This window comes from Porites lutea, chromosome 12 (assembly GCF_958299795.1).
Source record: "Porites lutea chromosome 12, jaPorLute2.1, whole genome shotgun sequence".
NCBI classification, from domain to species: Eukaryota; Metazoa; Cnidaria; class Anthozoa; order Scleractinia; family Poritidae; genus Porites; species Porites lutea.
The window spans coordinates 1,779,411-1,798,744 of NC_133212.1; the positions used below are offsets into that span (position 1 = coordinate 1,779,411).

At 38.9% G+C, this 19,334-nt stretch overlaps 1 protein-coding gene across 1 annotated transcript in view; it reads right to left on the bottom strand.

Moving 5' to 3' along the window:
* The window catches only part of LOC140921870 (uncharacterized), a 133,905-nt gene that overhangs the window by 3,763 nt on the left and 110,808 nt on the right, over positions 1-19,334 (bottom strand). The window contains exons 6-13 of the mRNA XM_073371869.1: positions 7,498-7,827; positions 6,844-7,131; positions 6,249-6,560; positions 5,756-5,862; positions 2,793-2,991; positions 2,358-2,460; positions 939-1,173; positions 287-356 (exon numbers count right to left, since the gene is read on the bottom strand). Of these exons, the coding sequence (XP_073227970.1) occupies positions 287-356; positions 939-1,173; positions 2,358-2,460; positions 2,793-2,991; positions 5,756-5,862; positions 6,249-6,560; positions 6,844-7,131; positions 7,498-7,827 (1,644 nt within the window). The remainder of the gene's footprint in view (positions 1-286; positions 357-938; positions 1,174-2,357; positions 2,461-2,792; positions 2,992-5,755; positions 5,863-6,248; positions 6,561-6,843; positions 7,132-7,497; positions 7,828-19,334) is intronic.

The following is a 19,334-nucleotide window of genomic DNA, read 5'->3' on the forward strand; positions in this document are numbered from 1 at the left end:
GAAAGCTTCGCTTTCCGAATTCTTCTCCCTTGGGGAGAAGTTCGTTCCTACCGAGCATTAGATAATATTTTACTAGGTGAGTAACACGATCGCATGACTATTTGGAAGGTCAAATTCATAATATTAGATTCTACAATAAACAAACACGACTCGTTCGTTCGGCATTAAAATTTTCGCTCTATTTGCCATCACAAATATAGTTCCTCTGCGCCCTGTGATTCAATCGGATAAATGAAAGTAACATTTTACAGAAAGGCTATCTCAACACAAATTAAAACGATCTCACCTTTGTCTATTTGAACTTTGGCAATTAGACTTGCTTTACCAAACAGATAGTTTTGATTCACAGAACGTTTCTGAAAAAGAGGATAGATTCTGTTCAGTGCTGACTGCATACATGCCACGCATGCGTAATAACAACCTGCAGGTCAGGATTGCTGGCTCCACTTGTCGCGCGTAATAACCTGATTTTTGTGAGGTTAAATTTAATAAATCGTTAATAAAGCAGTTGATGTTGGAAAAACGATATCAACTGCGACGACTCAAGCGAATTCTCCTGGGCAACTGAATTTTGCACAGAAGCATTTGTTTTTCTGGGATTTACAAAATGAAATGTGTACACTTTAATGAAGTTTGCGTAATGAAGGTTAAGACCCTTGATAGCTTTTCATCACACATACTTAAAAGTTCAGTAAAACGGGCAACAAAAAACATTCAACATTGCTGCAAAACGAGTTGAATATCGATGTTGCGCGTTTTACCACCCAATAAAAAAAACCTTGGAACCGATTATGTCCTAAGACACGTTCGAACGATGGTGGTAAAACGCGCAATATCGCCATGTACCTCGTTTTACAGCAATGTTGCAAAACAAGTTGCACGTTCTTTGTTGCCCTTGAAGTACCTTAAATCAGTCACTCTTTTGATTAGGCGGTTACCTTGGTTACGCGGCGAGCCAATCCTCTGGAATATATCTTGTACTTTTGACCATTTGACAGCTGCTTGTTTTCATAACCATCATAGGTTTTACCATCTCCCACAACAAAAAAAATTGATGGATTCGTAGAATTAGCGGGAATTTGAGCAGCAATATACACATCTGTTCCAACTGTGTTCCACTCAGAGACCTCGTCAGTCCAGTCATTCACTTGATGCACCAAAACTTGATAATCACTGTCAGTATCAGAAAAAGTTAAAGCAAAATAGAAAGACACATGTTAGAAAGCTTTTGCTTCTAACTGCTCATAAAATTATCCTTACAAATACTCTAAGTCTGTCCACAATCAAAGTGAAAATGAACCCCCAGCTATGAACATCTTCATTGGGGGGGGCTAGGGCAGGTCAAAACTATTTATCCATGACTTCCCTTCTCTTGTTTCTAACACTATCACACATAACGATCCGGTCATAACGTGATGACATGATTCGGTAAGACATTGGTTTTGCAAGTCTTGAAGTGCAATAAATTCGTCACTGAACTTAACATTCTAGAGACATTTTAGTTTAAAAGAAAAGACGAAGCAAAGGAAACCTTTCCAGTTTCGTCAGCCATGTCTTTGTACCCAGTTAGCCTCATTGGTTTTAAACTATTAACCACAGTGCGTGTAGTATTTATTGCAATAAAAACCACAAAGAGATAGTTTTTTTGTAAAATCCTTAGTATTAATAAATAGCACATAGCAACCTCTTTCCCGGGGTCCCTTCCTTCCCGTCCCTACTTAGCAAGAGAAAGATAGACCGACGGGTAGGAGAGAAAACCTGGGAGCGGGGTTGTGATAATAGGGGTTATTATAATTATTCATTCAAAATGTTTCCCCGATTCTGATTGGCTAAATGCACACGCATAATTCACCATAACCAGTCACTGATGACCAAATTTGGAAGAATTTTGCGTTTAACGAGGAAATGAAGTCAAAAGTGCAGCGTTCTTGCGGTTAAGGCATGAGTTGTTTTGGTTGTGAAAACAAAAAATGGCGGATATTTTACTCGTTTCAAGAGTAAGAACTAGGCGAAATTATAGCAAAAAACACGGCAAGAACAGCAAGAACACAACTCGAAGGGCGACATCTGCTATTTGGAGAATATTTGCGGAGATGAACAACCCTAAACGTGCGCTATCGAAGATGAACTTAACATCGATGGAGGTAAGCATGTTTTAGCTTTGTTTTTAAACTAGGAACTATTTTGAATGAATAATAAGACAATTATTGAAGTCGGCTGTCGTATCATATGAAGAATTATGGAGACGTCAGAGGGTCTTATCCGCCTCGGCCGATAACACCCTCCTCGATCTCCATAATTCTTCATAAGATACTCAGCCTCATTCATTCATTGTTGAATAAGACGACTGCTCATACCTAATGGGGCCATTGGTTTGTTTTGCAGGCAACACCGTGACATTCACAGGCGTTTTGTTTGTTATGATTACTTGGACTTCGTGGTAAACAGGCGCCACAGGAGCTGTTAGGTAAACAAAAAATAACTGGAGAAGCGTTTACACGGCGGAGAAACTGGAAATTCGATCGAGTGCAAACTCAAGTTATTCGCTCCATTCCATCTGGAAAGATTCTGAGAATAATTTTTGGCTGTCGTTCACCGGGTAATGATTTTAGTCTCTTTAGCTGATTGCTTGTACTTTGTAACCGTCCCTGCTCCGGGGCCAAATTTAACGGTTGGTTTTTTTTAATAGGATCACGGTTTGAGTAATTGATAAGCAAGATTCCTTGACGATATTTCTAAAGGATATAATTATTGAACAAAACAGACGCAAAAACAAACAGTAAATAACTTGCCATCGACTTTTGTGCTTCCCTGCGCCATAGAACTGTTGCCTCCATAAACACAGTGATTTTCAGCCCTCACAACAAATGTATACTCTGTCCCAGGGTAAAGATCGGTGATGTTCATTGTTAACGTCGGAGAGTCCGTTTCTTGAATTCCAGTATGCGGTATAAATTCTGGATAATAATCCTTTGTACCTTTATAGATTATCTGCGGCATACATAAATAACTGTTATGTAATTATATGGTTGTCTATAAGGTTGCGTTGACACGGCAACGGACGAATTTTCGACCGGTTGAAAAATTTGACCGGTCACTTTGTTCACACGGAACCGCTCAATATTTTCGCTCTGTCCACACGGAACTTTGAACTACTAAGCGTATTGTTAAACTGGCTTCGTGTGTACGGAACACCTACACGCGATAATTTTTAACTGGTAGAAAGTACGTGCGGTGTCCTATGAAAATAGCTTTAGTATACATATTTACTTTGTATATGATGTCAGAGGACTGGGGTGAAGTGTGTAGTCGGTCTCACAGTTACCTTATTCACTCGCTTGAACGCCGCCTTCGCCGCACCCAGTCAAAAGAATACGGTATACGCTATTTATTATATTTATATATAACTTCACAGAAGTTCAGGTTTCACGGGTAATCATCGTTTTATTGCTACAGAACTGTTTCGTATGGTGCGAGGACCACACTCATCAGGCAATTTTGACGACTGGACTGTTGGAATTGGAAGGCTGGCAGTTAAATGCGAAAATTGAAATGGTTGCTATAGTAGATGCGTTACATTCAGGTTATATGAAACTGTTGAAAGGGTTGCTAGGTAACAAAAACATTATATATAAAAAATGTGATATAAGCGGGTTTTAAGCTACGTTACTCTAAAGTTTCCAAGTACATATCGGTTTCTGTGGGGGCATGAACTTGCTAATTCGTTTCTTCTGTTGAGGCTACACAGTTCTTTTTACACTCGTTTTCAAAAAGGTTGACATTTCAGAAATATATATAAATATATATACCTTTTGTATTTTCTTTTGTTTCGCCCAAAGAAACAAAAGATATATATATTTTTGAAATGTCAACCTTTTTGAAAACGAGTGTATATATCTAGCCGGATTTATGAAAACCGTACCATCGGACACCAGCAGCCCACACACCTTAAACTGACTCAACTAAAGTAAATATGGCCAAGACACTCAGCTCTTACCCATGGTTCTCTTAAGTTGACTCTCTTCTTGGTTCCTGATTAGCAAAAGAAACATTCCAGTCCATCAAAAAGACACGCTGGACTTGTCCATACACTCTAGCTGCTTAAAGGCCCTGAATGACGGAGGACGCTTGAGACTTAAGCAAGTTCTAAGCAGAGAAATTCAAGGTTAAATCACCCCCCCTGACTTCCTCCACCCCCCCCAGCCTAGCACGTGCTTAAGGGGAATGCTTTCATTGGCCAATGGGCCTCAAACGTTACAAGAATTTGACATGACAAACCAAAGGCAGACATGAGCAGTGCACTGACTCTCCCAGACCAGGACTAACGGAAGGTACAACGCTTTTTCAGCACCCTACCCCCCTAGGGATTGACATGGAGGCCCCTTTCCAACCCATGGCGAGTTAGCTCAGGGACTGAACTTGTCAATGAGACCAACCAGGACAGCAAGCCCCCTATGTTTTTTCGCACCGCAGTGACCAGAAAGCTGGCGATCGCCAGCTTTCTGTGCGAATATTCTGGTCCATTTTGAGGTATGTTTTCAAAAATTCGGCTAGATATATATATATATAAAACTCGAAACAATTTGGTAATCTGCACCTTCCAGACAATTACAATTACGATTCTATCTCAGCAGAAAAGGCAAGGCATTAGAACTTTCATCTCTCCGTTCTACATAATATTTACTAAATGAATTACCATAATTGTTGTCGGTGATTTAAGAAATGTGATTTTTAAATAAAAGCTGCCCTCGAATAAACGCCCCATCGGATTTAATTTGATCGAACACTAAAAAATACGGTAATCCAAAAGTAACATTACAAGCAAACAGGCAAGATTTAAACGCTTTGACTAATGAGCACCTTAGGGAACGATTCCAATGAGTGCGATCCTTGGGGTGGATTTCCACGGTCGCGTAAATTTTACTCGCGTAAATAAAATGGAAACAAGGTATTAGAAAGATTAAGCATCGCATTTACTGTAAACGGCAAACGTGATATTCAAATTGAGAAATTTTCAGAATGAGAAATGAGCTGATAAAAACAGCTTAAAACTATTGATAGGGATCGAATTGGCGTGAACCTACCGATTTTCGTACATGTATGAACAGTAAACGATAAGTAAATGGAAAACTTAGTCATGTGGTACAAAATCACGTTCGCTGTTCGCCGTAAACACGATGCTTACTCTCTCTTACGCGTGTTAAGCTTAAGCAAAGTACCAAGCTTTGTGAAAAAAATCCACCTTTCGGGATAAAACAACCAAATCTGTCTATTTCATGTCAAATCAGGTGAAAAAGTTGGTAAAAGGCCATTTTTAGGTTTTTTGATTAAACGTGAAGTTGAGCGGGGTTCAACTTTACTTTTACGCGCGATCTCTCATACATTGCCCCTCTTTTATTTGCTAACGCAAATTTTACGCATGTATGCACGTAAAAATTACGCGACAGTGAAAATCCACCCTTAGCCCATAAACATATGCAATAGCATACGAGCATACCCTTCTTTTAGCGGATATAATAAGAAGTCACGCGTGAGTAATACGCGAGAGGACACGCGAGAGCGAGGGACGTCTCTCGCGCCTAAAGAGCCAAACGATTGCTTCCTGCCAGTTGTGGTTTTTAATCCTGTTATGTTCTATTAGGATTATTGTTTCAAATTATTTGAGTTAAGTGCTTGTAAACCAGCTGGATAAGCTAAGTGCACTTCCATTATAAACAAAACCTAAATTTTCTTTATAAAAAAAGTCGAAGGTTACCTTGTAACGTCTTACATCATCCCCGTGTAGTTTCGGTTTACCCCACCGCAAGGTTATGCTCCGTTTACCAGGATTTTCCGTCTTCACGTCAGTTGGTTCACCAGGAACTACAACAATCGGTAGTGATCATTTGCAATGATTGTAAGGGATGGACACACTTACAATATATGAGAACGAGTCAAATACATCGCCCTTCCGGCAAAGAACATTATCGAAACATCACTCAAAACTTCGTAATGTATGTGCTTTCTTTGGAACGGAAAGTTCCCTTGGATAGCTTAATGGTAGTTCTAACTGTCGTAGAAGCCATTCAATTTCCCTTGGAGATACCTAATCCCAACGCCTCTCTTTTTTTGGACAGTTCGTCTCAAAGATGAAAAACTTTACCTGTCTCTATCTCCCCGACTATAAAGGGACAATCTCTATCACGTGCACGCTAGGCTCTGTCCCGATTTTGTGTTCGTATTAAGCAGATCTGACTATGTCAAAATACCTGTGGTCGCGATGTTACGAGTAAGTCTACCAAAGACTCCTGGGCCAGCAGAAGTGTAGGCTCGTACTTCAACTTTGTAAACGGAACAAGACGAAAGACTAGTTAAAATAATAAATGTATCTGTTGCGTTTTGTAGAACTGGCGGAGTGCATACGGATCTTGCATTACATGAAGTAGAAAGCCTCGTCTGATTCACTTCATAAGCGATCACTCTACCATTTCTCTTGTCTCTGGGAAGAGGATTCCAACTTATTCTGTAAGTTGTTTCGTTTATTTTTTTAGAGGTTATGTTTTGAGGCGACGTGCTTGGTTCTGCAAAAGGAATTTAAAAAAGCGACTGGTGAGAATACAAACTTGTGATAACCGAAAAATTGTAAAATGGCACTATTTATTGAATTATAGGGTGAAAAATTTAACCATATCATTATTTAATACACACCATAAATTTCCTTGACCACGATACTCACTGGCAGAAGTAATTCAATTCAATTCAATTCAATTTAAGTAATTCAATGTGGCGGTTCATATTTTGGAGCAAGAATGTATTGTAGAATTATCACTCTTAACACTGCATCTAATTTGCATCATCACTTACTGGCAGTTCTTGTTGTGAAATTCCGGAAATTACTCCAAAGACCCTTTCCTAAGACACTTGTGGCTATCAACCTAACACTGTAAAGTGTGTATGGCTTGAGGTTAATTATCGTTTCACTTGATACAGCTCCCAAAGATATATCCTCTATAAAAGTACTATTTCGATACTCAAGATTGTAGGCAGTTACAGGCATTTCATCCACTCCAGGATTATACGACCATGTGACTAATGCTGATCTTGCTTTAACGTCACTTGGATTAACTTGAACAGCTGGCTGGCCTGGTTTCTCTGAAAACAGCAAAAGTGTGCGTCATAATGAGCCTATTTCATAAGGTTATCTAACTCTCAGCGCATAAATAGTGACAAAATCAACGAATAAACAAACGCGCGAAAAAAAAAAGAGTAACTTTAAAAAAATACATCAACCCACTTAGAATACATTAAAGGTTGGGGTATTTTTTAGAATTTACATACTTCTTTCATCTAATACCCTTTACAGTTATTATTTTTGGAATGCTATATTTTCGTAACCTTACAAAGGATATAAATTATGTTAGTTCCTGAAAACTGCGTCATCCCATATATTAAATTACTTTTCATACACATAATAACGAGCAAAAAGGCGTTCCAAGGTACGCACAAATTGTTGCTTACTTAAGGCCACTATAACATTTGCAGTGGTCAGCTGTCTGCCTTGTATTCCAGAAAGTGACGCAGAGCATTGATAGGTTGAATTACACTGGACTTCACTGGCTGAATGGAGCTTTCTTGAACAAGAGTTACTGTAGATATTACTGGCACTGTTGTATGGTATGGTAAGAGAGGAGGTTGTGTCAGACAGCCCCATTCCATCTTTGCTCCAACTATACACAGAGGGCTTCCGAGAGCTGTAACTACCCACACAGGTTAGAGTCACAGATTCACTAGTGTCGGGTATCAAACGAACATCATCAAGATTAATGTTTAACGCCAACGAAACTTGGTCTGAAAAAGACGGGCAAATAATCAATGTAAAGACGACAAGAAATAATTTGGGAAACTTATCAAATACAATATCTCAATTTTACACACGATTAGGTGTATTGAATCTGATTGGCTGTGAGCAATGCAGATTTTAAGATCGTGCGCTTACCGGTACAGGCGGCCATCTTGCTTTCATTTGTACCAAGGGAGGGGGGGGGGGGCGGGTGTCGGGGTTTATAGCATGAGGGGTTTATGTAGGGAGAGGGAGGCGAGAAAGTAGAAAGGTACATGGCCGCGCGTAATGTAAAGCGGTTGATCTCGAGAAACTTACGGAAATATAAGGGACTGTAAACAGTTTATAAGTAAACACAGTGCAAAAACGAGGAAATATAATTCAATTATTAGAGAATGAAGAACTGTGATTGGCAGAAAACAATATAATTTTTTAATAACCAATCGAGTGCCGCAAATCTTTATCGGCAACTTTGAGGTTGCGCGTGAGACTGGGGTCAGGTGTTGTGTCGATCGAATTGCATTGTGGGGATGTTTTGAGGACGAATTTTGATCCTGTAAATTTTTGCCCGTTTGATACTTTTTTGAAAAACACACTCGTGGAATTAAATTGCAAATTGAACTCGAAGTTGTAGGACAACCCATACAAACACTGTCTACTGGCAAAAAGGTTTGCATTACGATACAAACTTCACTCTTAAATGCAGATGCCGCCGTTTTCGACGACAGCACTTAGCCTGCCAGTAGATGTCTCAATCCCATTTCCTCTGCGCAGGCTAGAAAGTGCTGCATCATACCAACTATAGCACTAAAGTACTTATTATGTGGCGAGCGGGAAAGATGAAGCACATTCCTTGTTCTCATTGGTTACCCGAGGAAGCAAGATGGGGAGGAGATTTGTGTGACAAGAGAACGGCTGCGTGCGATACTAAGATTAAGCTCGTTTGTGTATTCAAATTTTTAAGCTTAATTTACTTTTTAGCTTAAATTGCTATGCACATTTGAGCTTTTATGTTCTTTGTTAACATTCAAAGCATTGTAACGTTCTTCTGATCATATAGTTGCATGGAAAAGGCGCGTTATAAATTTTTAATTAATAACACTATTAATTATTGGCTGTATACGGCAGTACATGTACCCCATTAATTCAAATTTTTACAAATTCCCCTCTAACAAATCATACTTACAATCCTTACAACCAAACAAGTCCATTCTCATACATATTTCACCAGTATGTGTTTTGGGAAATATTCTGACATACTGCGCTGCAAACGGAGGAGCAAACCAGTGGACAACAATGGTACTTCTGTCGCTGTTTCCAGTCAAATGCTGAGTAGTAGATCAAGAACAAAGTAAGTGGAGATACACAAATAATTTTATTTAAAAGAGACCACAATCTGTGTGGTATATTCCCAAATCGGCTGAAGAGGAGCGCTAGAGGTGATGGGAAGGAGAAATTTTTCCCATCGCCCCTCGCGCTCAATTCGGTTACGCTTCTCGTGACTGAGGACGAGTCAGCCAAAGCGAGGTTGCAAATGTCCGTTCAGGAGCCCCTTCACTGCCCCTTCCTCGAAATTCCGGTAATTAACGACCAAACAAGAATAGTTGTCAGGGATTAAGCTCTGAGTAAATCTTCAGCTTCAAAATAATAATCTTCTCTGCTTGATCTGTCTACTGACATTATGTCCGATAAGATTTAAACATTCATTAGTTAAACTCGAGTTGTGTGATTTTGTTTTTACTCACTTAAAGTCTACTTGAAATTTTAAAAAAGAGCTATAGATGTGAATGAATCTGCATTTCCTTTGAATATTTAGTACGTTAGATAGTCACAGACAGTTACTGTACAAATAGGTTCATTGCGAAGCTTCAAATTACAGGCTGTAATCGGACAATATCGGACTAAAAATATGGGTACATTGTTCGACTCCTACAACCTACGTTTTGAGGCCAGAGACTCGCCACCAACAAAGCTCGCAATATGATACTTTTTTGTCTGAAGCCCGAGGTCAGTGTCTCAACCGTGTAGCAAAATGAGACGAAATACGGTAAAAGACTGGAAGACGGCAATTGGACGATTGCCAATCGCAAAACTCGTTCTTTCATAAGGCTTAATAATGCCTTCCGGAAAACTTTGCTCCAGGCGGCCAAAACAAACTCTAGAAAATTAACCGACCACAGAAAACAACTTCTATCGCGCGCGCTGATTTCAAGTAGGATTGTTTTATCACACGAACATGAGAATTATGGGAAATGATCGCCGGTAGTGGTAGTCCAGGTAGGGTCGGGGGGAGGTGGGGGGCGGTGATGGAAGATGTAAACAGCATTATAAACACATGATTTTTTAGGGTTTACCTCGGTGTAAAAACCTGTGAAGTTTTTCTTTGTTTTCTAGTTATTATTTTCCTTGGCTCTATTGTGTTAACTTCTCAGTGGCTTCTTTGTATTCATTTTTTACGTCACTCGTGAGTTTCACAGGTTTTTACATCAAGGATGAGCCTGATTTTATGTCTACTGCAGCTTGTTAGAGGATTTGTGTATTCAAAATGTTATAACAAAGAAAAAACGTCAAGGAAACAAGCCCCAAATGTGAATGTCTGGGTAAAACTCCTGGAGGTCCCTTTAAGCAAATTCAGACAGATGTATGAATCCATGTTTCAAATTTACCTGTCTAGTTTCGTAACTAATCCATGTTTTACCATCGTACCCATAGCGGATTAAATAATTTGTCACCCAGTTGTCCCTTTGAGCATCTCCCTGAGTGGCCACGCCTGTGACTGTTACAATTTGTCCGAAATCAGCCTGTAAGTACTGAGGTAGGAATGCTGAAGAGCTGCACCAACCGTGAGTACCATAAAGGCGACTAAAAGAAGTTTTATATGTACTATCTTCTGAAGATGCTGTAATTGTAAAACCCCTGGTCGTTTGAAATCTTTCATTCTTAAACGATTCAAAGCAACCTGTAAAAACATCAAGAAATATGGCATTTTTATTAAGAATTTTTGTGTACTGTTTAAAAAACGAGCAGTTTTGATTATCAGGTTGTAATCCTGATAATACAGACTGTGAGTTTTTGAACGACTTCAAAATCTCTGACATAGATCAACTCATTCTTACACTGATATTTAGATTGGGGTCATATTGGCCTAAAAAATTGTACGTAAAGTTTAGCCTTGTCTTTATCAGATATAAAGACAGGGGTACCCAACGACGGTTTCCTCCTAAATGCATTGACAACACGTTTTAGGCTATCCAGAGTACTTTTAGATCTATAGAAATGTATTCTAAGTAGAGCTAAAAATTTTCAGTCTTTTCGAAATTACAAAAACTTTAAAAATTTCTTTTGTTTTTTCTTTATGAATTATTAATCAGTTTTTGAACTCTTTTTTAAATTTCCATCCGTTCTGTATTAGTGACAATGACAAAGAAGGAAACAAACGAGGAGGACAAAATCAGTATAGTAAATCCAACCATTAAAAGCACTCTTTTTCTAAAATAAAGGAGAAAACTCAACAGAGAGGAAACAAGAAAACGTGAAATAAGCATAGATGTACAAAGATTGGCCAGGCAGAAATTAGGAAGCCTAACCAACGACCACAACGGCAAAAAAGCAATAGGTTTTGCCCCGTCCACATGTATCCGGATATTTTTGATTACGAAGATTTTTTCCTTTGTTTTCAAACAAATATGCAACCACACGTAGCATACTCGAATCGTAGTCACCCGTCCACACGAAAACGCTAAAACGATGGAAATACTATAGCTTTATTATTGAGCATGCGTTATGCTAGACGTATATGATGTATGACATCATCGTATTCCGAATTCGAAACCGTTTTCGTCCGTCCACACGTAAAAGAAAACACGAGTACGTTTTCAAAAATCTCCGCTCTGGAGAGCGTTATTGAAAAGGTGCGTTTTCGTTGACCGTTTTCACTGCATTAGTGAGTTTGGAAGTAGCCTGAACCGGAGAAAAAAATATCTGTTTTCAAACAAAAACGAATACGTGTGGACGGGCCCTTAGATAAGCAAAACAACAACTTTGCACATGCATTAGGTATTTTTGTACATTTCTTTGCCGTCACTGCACGACTACGACGTGAAACTCCTTAATTTCATGTTTAATGGAGAATGTGAACGCAAGACAACGACTTTCCTTTCCTTTTTTTTAAAACTGAGATAAAGAACTTCAGAACTCAACTCGCGAAGAATTTTCTAACATTTGGCAAATTTAGCGTAATGAAACAAAAGCGATGAAGTTTGAAGGAGCGCCGATCCTTTTTTGTAAGTGAGGTTTTTGATGTCGTCGCTGTCGTGGTTGCATGTTAAGCTCCCTATTAAAACTGAGCACTGAACCAAGTCGTTGCATCTTTTGTACAAACCACAATTTAGCGGCAGGATTAGCTCAGTCGGTAGAGCGTTCGACTGAAGAGCGGAAGGTCGCAGGTTTGATTCCCGGGGCCGGACCAATACTCAAGGTCTTAAAATAACTGATAAATGAAGGTACTACCTTTGCCTTGCTAACGGGTAGACCTTTGCGTGGCTCGGATGACCCGGTAAAATGGCGGTCCCGTCTCCAGTAGCAGACGTGAAAAATAGTGTCCCCAATTAGTACTTTCGTGCTAAATACATTGACACTCAGAAAAAGTGCATTTTTTTAATGCTGTGGTTGTCTTTTGAACTGCATGTATTGGGTATGTACTAAGAGACCAACCTTGCTTAGATCCATACACCTCCACCCTTAATGCTTTCTTGTTTTTATATGTAACCGGATAAAAACGAATAAACTTGGCAGCAAGTGGCTCAGATAGTTCATTTCTTACAATGCTGTTACTGTCACCATTTCCAGTAAATGTCTAAGAGCAAATAAACAAAAATTTCTATAAAATGCTGATGAAAGACAAATTCGTGCGTTTAGGTGTGAACACCTTTAACCATCTAAATTTTTGTGTAGCAAGGGCGTGGTTGCATGGATGCGTGTTAAATCAGCTGGGAGACGCCATACTGAATTTCAGATGAAGGAGTGTTCTGCGCATGGGTAGATGTAAAAACAACTGAGAATAATTAAAATTCTTAAACTGCTTCGTGAGTTCCGTGTCAAGAGAGCGAAAATATTGAACTGTTCCGTGTCCGGTCAAATTTTTCAACCGGTCGAAAATTTGTCTCAGTGGCGGATCCAGACCTTCTAATATGGGGGACCCTGGCCGCAAAAAATTTTTTTTTCTCGGTTTCTCGGGCCTCAGTTTGGTCTAAAAACAAGGGGGGGGGTCAGCCCCCCCCCCCCCCCGACCTTCCCCTGGATCCGCCACTGAGTATCACCCTATCCGCTTACGGTTAGCAGGAGAAAAAAAACATATGAACAAACGAAATTTCTGAGGATTGCAACTACATTGACAATGACTCCCGCTGGCAGAACAAAAGGCAAAGAATGTTAAAAGGAAAAACACGTCTTTTTCAGTTTCTTTCACATTTTACTACTTATTTCCCTAAAGTTTCCTATGTAAACAGCAAGAGAAGTAAGAGGAAGGATGTAGTAATGAGGAGGAAAAGAAAGTAAGGCGGGAGGCAGTAAGAGAAAGAGGGGGCAACTAGAGACGGTGAAGATAGGAGAAGAGAGAGGAAAGCAAATGGAAGGGAGAGGAGAGAAACGGGACGAAAGCATTTTCGGCAAGTGAAATCCTGGTTCTCGAGGCTAAGAGGTAAACACAATCCTTTATTACTTAGTGTCTCCACGATTATAATTTCGCTATTACTTCACCTAAAGCAAAAAAGGATGTACCTTTTCGGAACCACCCTCAGAGTAGAATGTCCTCCAGACATTATCCAGGGACGTCTTTATCTTGTATGTTTTTGTCCAATAATCATCATTTGGATTTCCTTGTGTTGCTACTCCATAAACAAAGTAAAGAGATCCCAGATCGATCTGCAGGAAATCATTGTTGTCATTGTTTGTGGCAGGAATCCAGGCACCGGATCCTTCTAATCGGCCATCAGATGGACTGCGGCCGCTAAGAGATGACGCAGCTGAAAACCTCTGATCAGAAATTACGTTATTATCCGACAACCCTACTGGATCAAATGCACAACCTAAGTTTAGGGAAAAAAAGGAGAAAGAAATATTTTCATGTTATCACTCTTAACGTAATAGATTACACTCGCAGAACAAATTTATTGCCGCGATTTTGGGTTCCTTCCTGCTTTATTAGAAAAAAAAAACATTAAAATTTAGGCAAATGTCAGGCCTGGGATTAAAAAGTAATGGATTCCATATTGAACTCGGCCGAGTGCATCTACTTCTCGTTTGTAATCTTGTATGTAGTCCGTGTATTACGGTTACCATCCACAGCTCGTGATACTACTCCAAAAGCTGTACGCGGACTGTGTAGTATTCTTTCTTAGGGCCACGTCTACAAAGAAATCTTGTTGTAAACTTATTGGCTAATAATTCACGAAGAGAACATAATGAACGAAGTTCATGTTTTATCAGAGATTCTGTAAATAGTGATACAGAATTGTCCTCATTTACAACAAACACTTCTTAATTCAACCCGCTCGCGATCGGAAAAGAAAAACAACTCGAATTAACAAGGAGGTTCATAAAAATAACCATCACCATACCCACCATACATATGCTTTATTTTTACACTCATCGTTTTGCCATCTCCGCCCGCAAATAGCAAGAGCTAGACTAGGAGGGCGGAGTGGAAAGGTTACAGCAGTCATAAATATTAAATTAAAAGAAGCTATGAAGATTATATTGAAGTAAACTAAATAAAATATGCAGATAAATAAGGATTACAACAAACAAGCTAGATTTACAAAATAGTCTTACAGAATGGAATTACAAGACAAATTTACTAAAGAACCTATCAATTATTAGTGCAATAAGTCGTGGCTACAGATTGTGCAATTTTTTGTAGCAGATACGGCACTTCAACATAATCATCCTCCGTTTCCATTATTGAGAGCAACAAATCATGAAAATGTATTTTAAAAGCTCCTTTAGAGAGCTAACGGAATTCGTTGGGTATTGCGTTTCAAAGTTTAGCTCCAAACCTGGAAAAAGAACCTTGATTTTAATTTCCAGACGAAGAAAACCTGGTCTCATGCTTGTGCTTTGAATTAGAAAGAAATCACCGAAAGAAATCACAGCTGTTAGACGGAACATTCAAGCAGGAGACGTCAAACATTATAGAAGATACTTTTTCAGCATATAACATTTGTAAGGGTAGAATTTTTGAGGAAACAAGTAAAGGCACGGCATGTGCTTTGGTTCAGAAAAATACATCAAACGAGGGACTCGTTTTTCTAGCACGAGAATTTTTTGTAAATGGGTTTTGGCAGCTTGACCCCAAGCCGCCAAACCGTGTGTCAGATAAGGCAATATCAAAGATTGATAAATATTTAAAAGGGTAGGACGTGGGACGAAGTGTCTAAGACGGGCAAGAACACCAACAGTTCTGCTTACTTTTAATGCAACATTATCAATATGAAATTTCCAGCTTAAATTGCTGACCAACAGGACACCAAGATATTTAACATGGTCTTTACACTCAAGGGTAGTAGGAATTTGGGTGCAGTTAACGAGTACTTCAACTTACGTTGATATGGACGAAAGATAACATAATTTGACCTTTTTAGCATTGAGCGTTAATTTATTTGCATTGAGCCAATAGGAGACTTTGGGCCGTTCGCTATTGACGGTTTTCTCAAGAGATTTCAAATTAGTGGCAGCATACGGCAAGTTCGTGTCATCAGCAACGAGACAGAATGAGAATTTGGCTGAGGAGTTGTGAACATATTGTCGTTAATATAGATTAAGAATAACAGAGGATCAAGCACAGACTCTTGTGAGACACCACGAGCTCATACATTCGGTAGATAAGTTAAGTCGTACTTCAGTTACTTGCGAACGACCAAGATGGAAGGTATAAGGGTTAACCGGTCATTGATAATTCCTCTGATGCCGTAAGGATTAAAAGAGCTGTGTCACGAAATTCAGCAAAATTAGGAAATTAAAACATGCCCGTTAAATTAAGAGAAACATAAAAATAACCGCTTAAAACTTAAAAGGTTAAGGTTAAAATAACATAACAGAAACAACAGATGCCACGGATGGGCAAAACCGAAAGAGATTGAAACGGATTGAAATTAGGGTTTTTGAAAACTGTTCAGCCTAACAGTTTTTCAAAGTTGATCCCTGCTGCCTGTAACTTCAAAAATAATGCTCAGGAAACATATTTGTTTGTCTCGGATCTCTGATTTTGTCATTTACATGTAGTTTCTTTGCTAACTTTAAGTTCCATGGCGATTGAGGGCGAGTAATTGGCAAAATTAAACAAAATGAACTGGACTGCCGTGACACAGTCCCTTTAAGTTTTTGAAGCTAGATTAAATGGTCGACGGTATCAAAGGCCTTTTTTAAGTCTAAAAAGATCCCGCAAGTGAAAAATTTTTGGTCCGTATTGTTTTGAATGACATTAACACTGTCAAAATTTTTGGTCCGTATTGTTTTGAATGACATTAACACTGTCAAAAATGGCATGTTGCGTGGAATGTTTTCCGCGCCAGCCATACTGTGACTTAGGGCGCTTTCCAAAAAGTCAGAACTGGCCGGCTGGACCAGACATTTTGACAATGAATTAGGCTTTTTCCAAGAGGTGTTGCTGAAAAATCATCTCCTTTGTGTATAATATTTAGGATTTGACTGATTTGGGTGGTTAGTTTTGACTAAAAGTGAAATTCTCATTACGAGTGGAATGGGCTGGTCGGTCAGTTCTGACAAATGGAAAGCGCCCTTAAATAGAATATAATTTTTACCACGAAAGGATTTGAGGCGGTGGTACTTTAATTTTTCAAATATCCGATTGAAAATAGACAGTAATGATATCGAACGATAATTACCTGGCTCAGGCTTATCGTCATTTTTATACACAGGAACAACTTTCGCTTTTTTCAGTTTGGATGGGAAGACGCCCTTTTGCACAGAAATGGTGATAATGATGGAGCGAAGGCCCAAAATAACGCATCTAGCGTCAGTTAAAATACGAATAGGACAAGAGTAGAGACCGTAAGTTTTATTTTTGGGCATCAAAAGTATCTCACGCTCAATCTCCGCTGGAGAAACTGGATCAAAAAAGAAAGAGCTTGGATTATAATAAGGAGACCAGTATTCGGTAAAATTGCGAGATGAACGTGGTGCGCGTGACGCTGGGTTTTCACCGACCCAAGAAAAGTAGTCATGGATGATGTTAGAAATCTCAAGAGGATCATTAGAGACTTTACAAGCTCAATAAATACTCGCTTCAGATTGACCGCTGGTTTTTCATGTACAGCGACGCAAGGTTGTTCAGTTTACCTTATCCGCTGTTGTGGAATGAGTGTCATATGAATTCAAACCAAAGCTAACACTCCCACCAATTAACGAGTTGAATAACGAGGCATGCGCACACGAAGCCCAAACTCGTGTTCTTACCGTCCTGGTCTCGCCGAGGACGCCATTCAGCTTGTTTTGCCGTCGTCTCGAAAATGTGAGTATTCTCGGCTTGTTTTCACATACACTAAGGCGATATCGATTCCCTTTTCAGATATTCTGACCCTGGTGTTTCTTAAGATCATATTCTTCACGATTTTTGTCGGAAATATTTCGAAATGAGAAAAAAAGGCCATAATTTATGTTCATCATTGTTTGTTTGTTGAGCTATTTTGAAAAAATTGCTCATATGTCAGTGGTGTGAGCGTATGTATCTTTGTGGCTTTGTAACTTTGTAACTTTGTATCTTTGTATCTTTGTATGTTCGGATGTTTGTTGCAAGAGCCAATAAGGTTGAAGGTACTATGAGTTGATAACCAATCAGATCTTGGCATCTACTTAAACATGACATTGCTAAAGGTCGAACAAGGGCACTTTGAGACCGCCATCTTGATTCTTGACAATTTTTTCGTCTTTTATCACGGCTACAGGTGTTTGGAAACATTATATTGAATATCTTCATGATTCAAACGCTGTGTACAGTGATGCAGCTGTTTAAGGGTTCATATTTTAGTGTGGATGCTATTTCAAGACATTTCTGACCGAATTCGGCTATCGCGAACGGTACTGACGCACGTATTTATGAGTTGTGTTTCACCTGCTTCAAGGTAGAGTATAAAAGATCATATATTTTCAAAGCTCTTCCAGTGAAGCAATAATTGATTTTTAGATATGGACTTTAATTTGAAAGTATGCGGCCTATAAAATGTGGTTTTACAAGTTTGAAAGGCAGCTTATCTTTTTTAAAGCTGTACCGAGTATTGTTAATCCTGTAAACAAGCTTTAAAAATATTATTCTCTCGATTACAAAATTCAACAGACCTTTTTTCGTTCCGGCAAAATCAAAAAAATAATAAGTGAACAACATGATACATCCTTCCTGCATACTAAGCATTATAGTTATTGAAACGTATTTTATTTAGTAAAGATGAGTAACTTTAGTAAAAACAGTAGCGTTAGGGAATAAAATTGGAAGAAGCTAGTTGACACTATAATTAGATACTGTTTTATTGAGTGGAGTAACATGATATGAGCAGAAATATATTTCGGCAGTTTAATAATTTTCTTGGAAGTTAATAAATGTTGGGCTATCAACCTTGACGTTGCATGAAACATAATATAATTGCAGATGTTGTAATGAAGCCGAGGTGATTTCTTAAAATCGTTGAGAAAATTTTGTAGCAAACAATTTGCGTTTTTTTTACGTACGAATTGTAAAAGGGCCAAAGGCCAACATCTTCACGTGCAAATTGTGTGCATGAGTTATTTTTATAATTCTGTTTACTAGATTACCGTGTGATAACTCGAATTCCCTCACGTACGAACCACGAAAGGGGGCAAAGTCCAACACTTTCACGTGCCAGTTGTGTGACTGTGCAACTCATGCAGATTGGCTTTTCAAAAACATAATAGTAACTTGAACGTGTTAAGACCTGTTTCGTTTTGTAACCAATGCCTTAAGCAACAGCTTTTAATTCATGAAGTAATAAGTTGTCGGAGTTAAGGACTGTTTCACTGAGTAGAATCGCACGTGAAAACCTCGTGAATTGTGATGATGCAACCATCTACCACAATGATAAGAATCCTGGTATTTCTTAAGTGCTCGAATTCGATGAGTCACGTTTTGGCTTAAGAAACTCCGAGGAAGCTTTAGAGTTTTCCTTCTAATCAACGTTTGGTGAGTAGATATTTATTTAACTTTAATAATTTGTTTAACTTGCACCAAATGTAACAGGGAAAGACACAGGAAAGTGAATATATAGCATGAGGATCGACGCAGCTGAGCGTTTCGCGTTTTTATTTATGTACAGCAATGCCCAATCTCGCACAAAAACCCAGTCTACATTTAGGACGAAAAAGGTAGATTCATAACTCTTAGTAAGGTTACACTGAAGCATTAAAGTTACACTGAGGCATTCAAAATAGCTCATGCACGTTTATCGTGCCTATGTTTCTGCAGTAGCGACCATGAATGTTCCTGAGT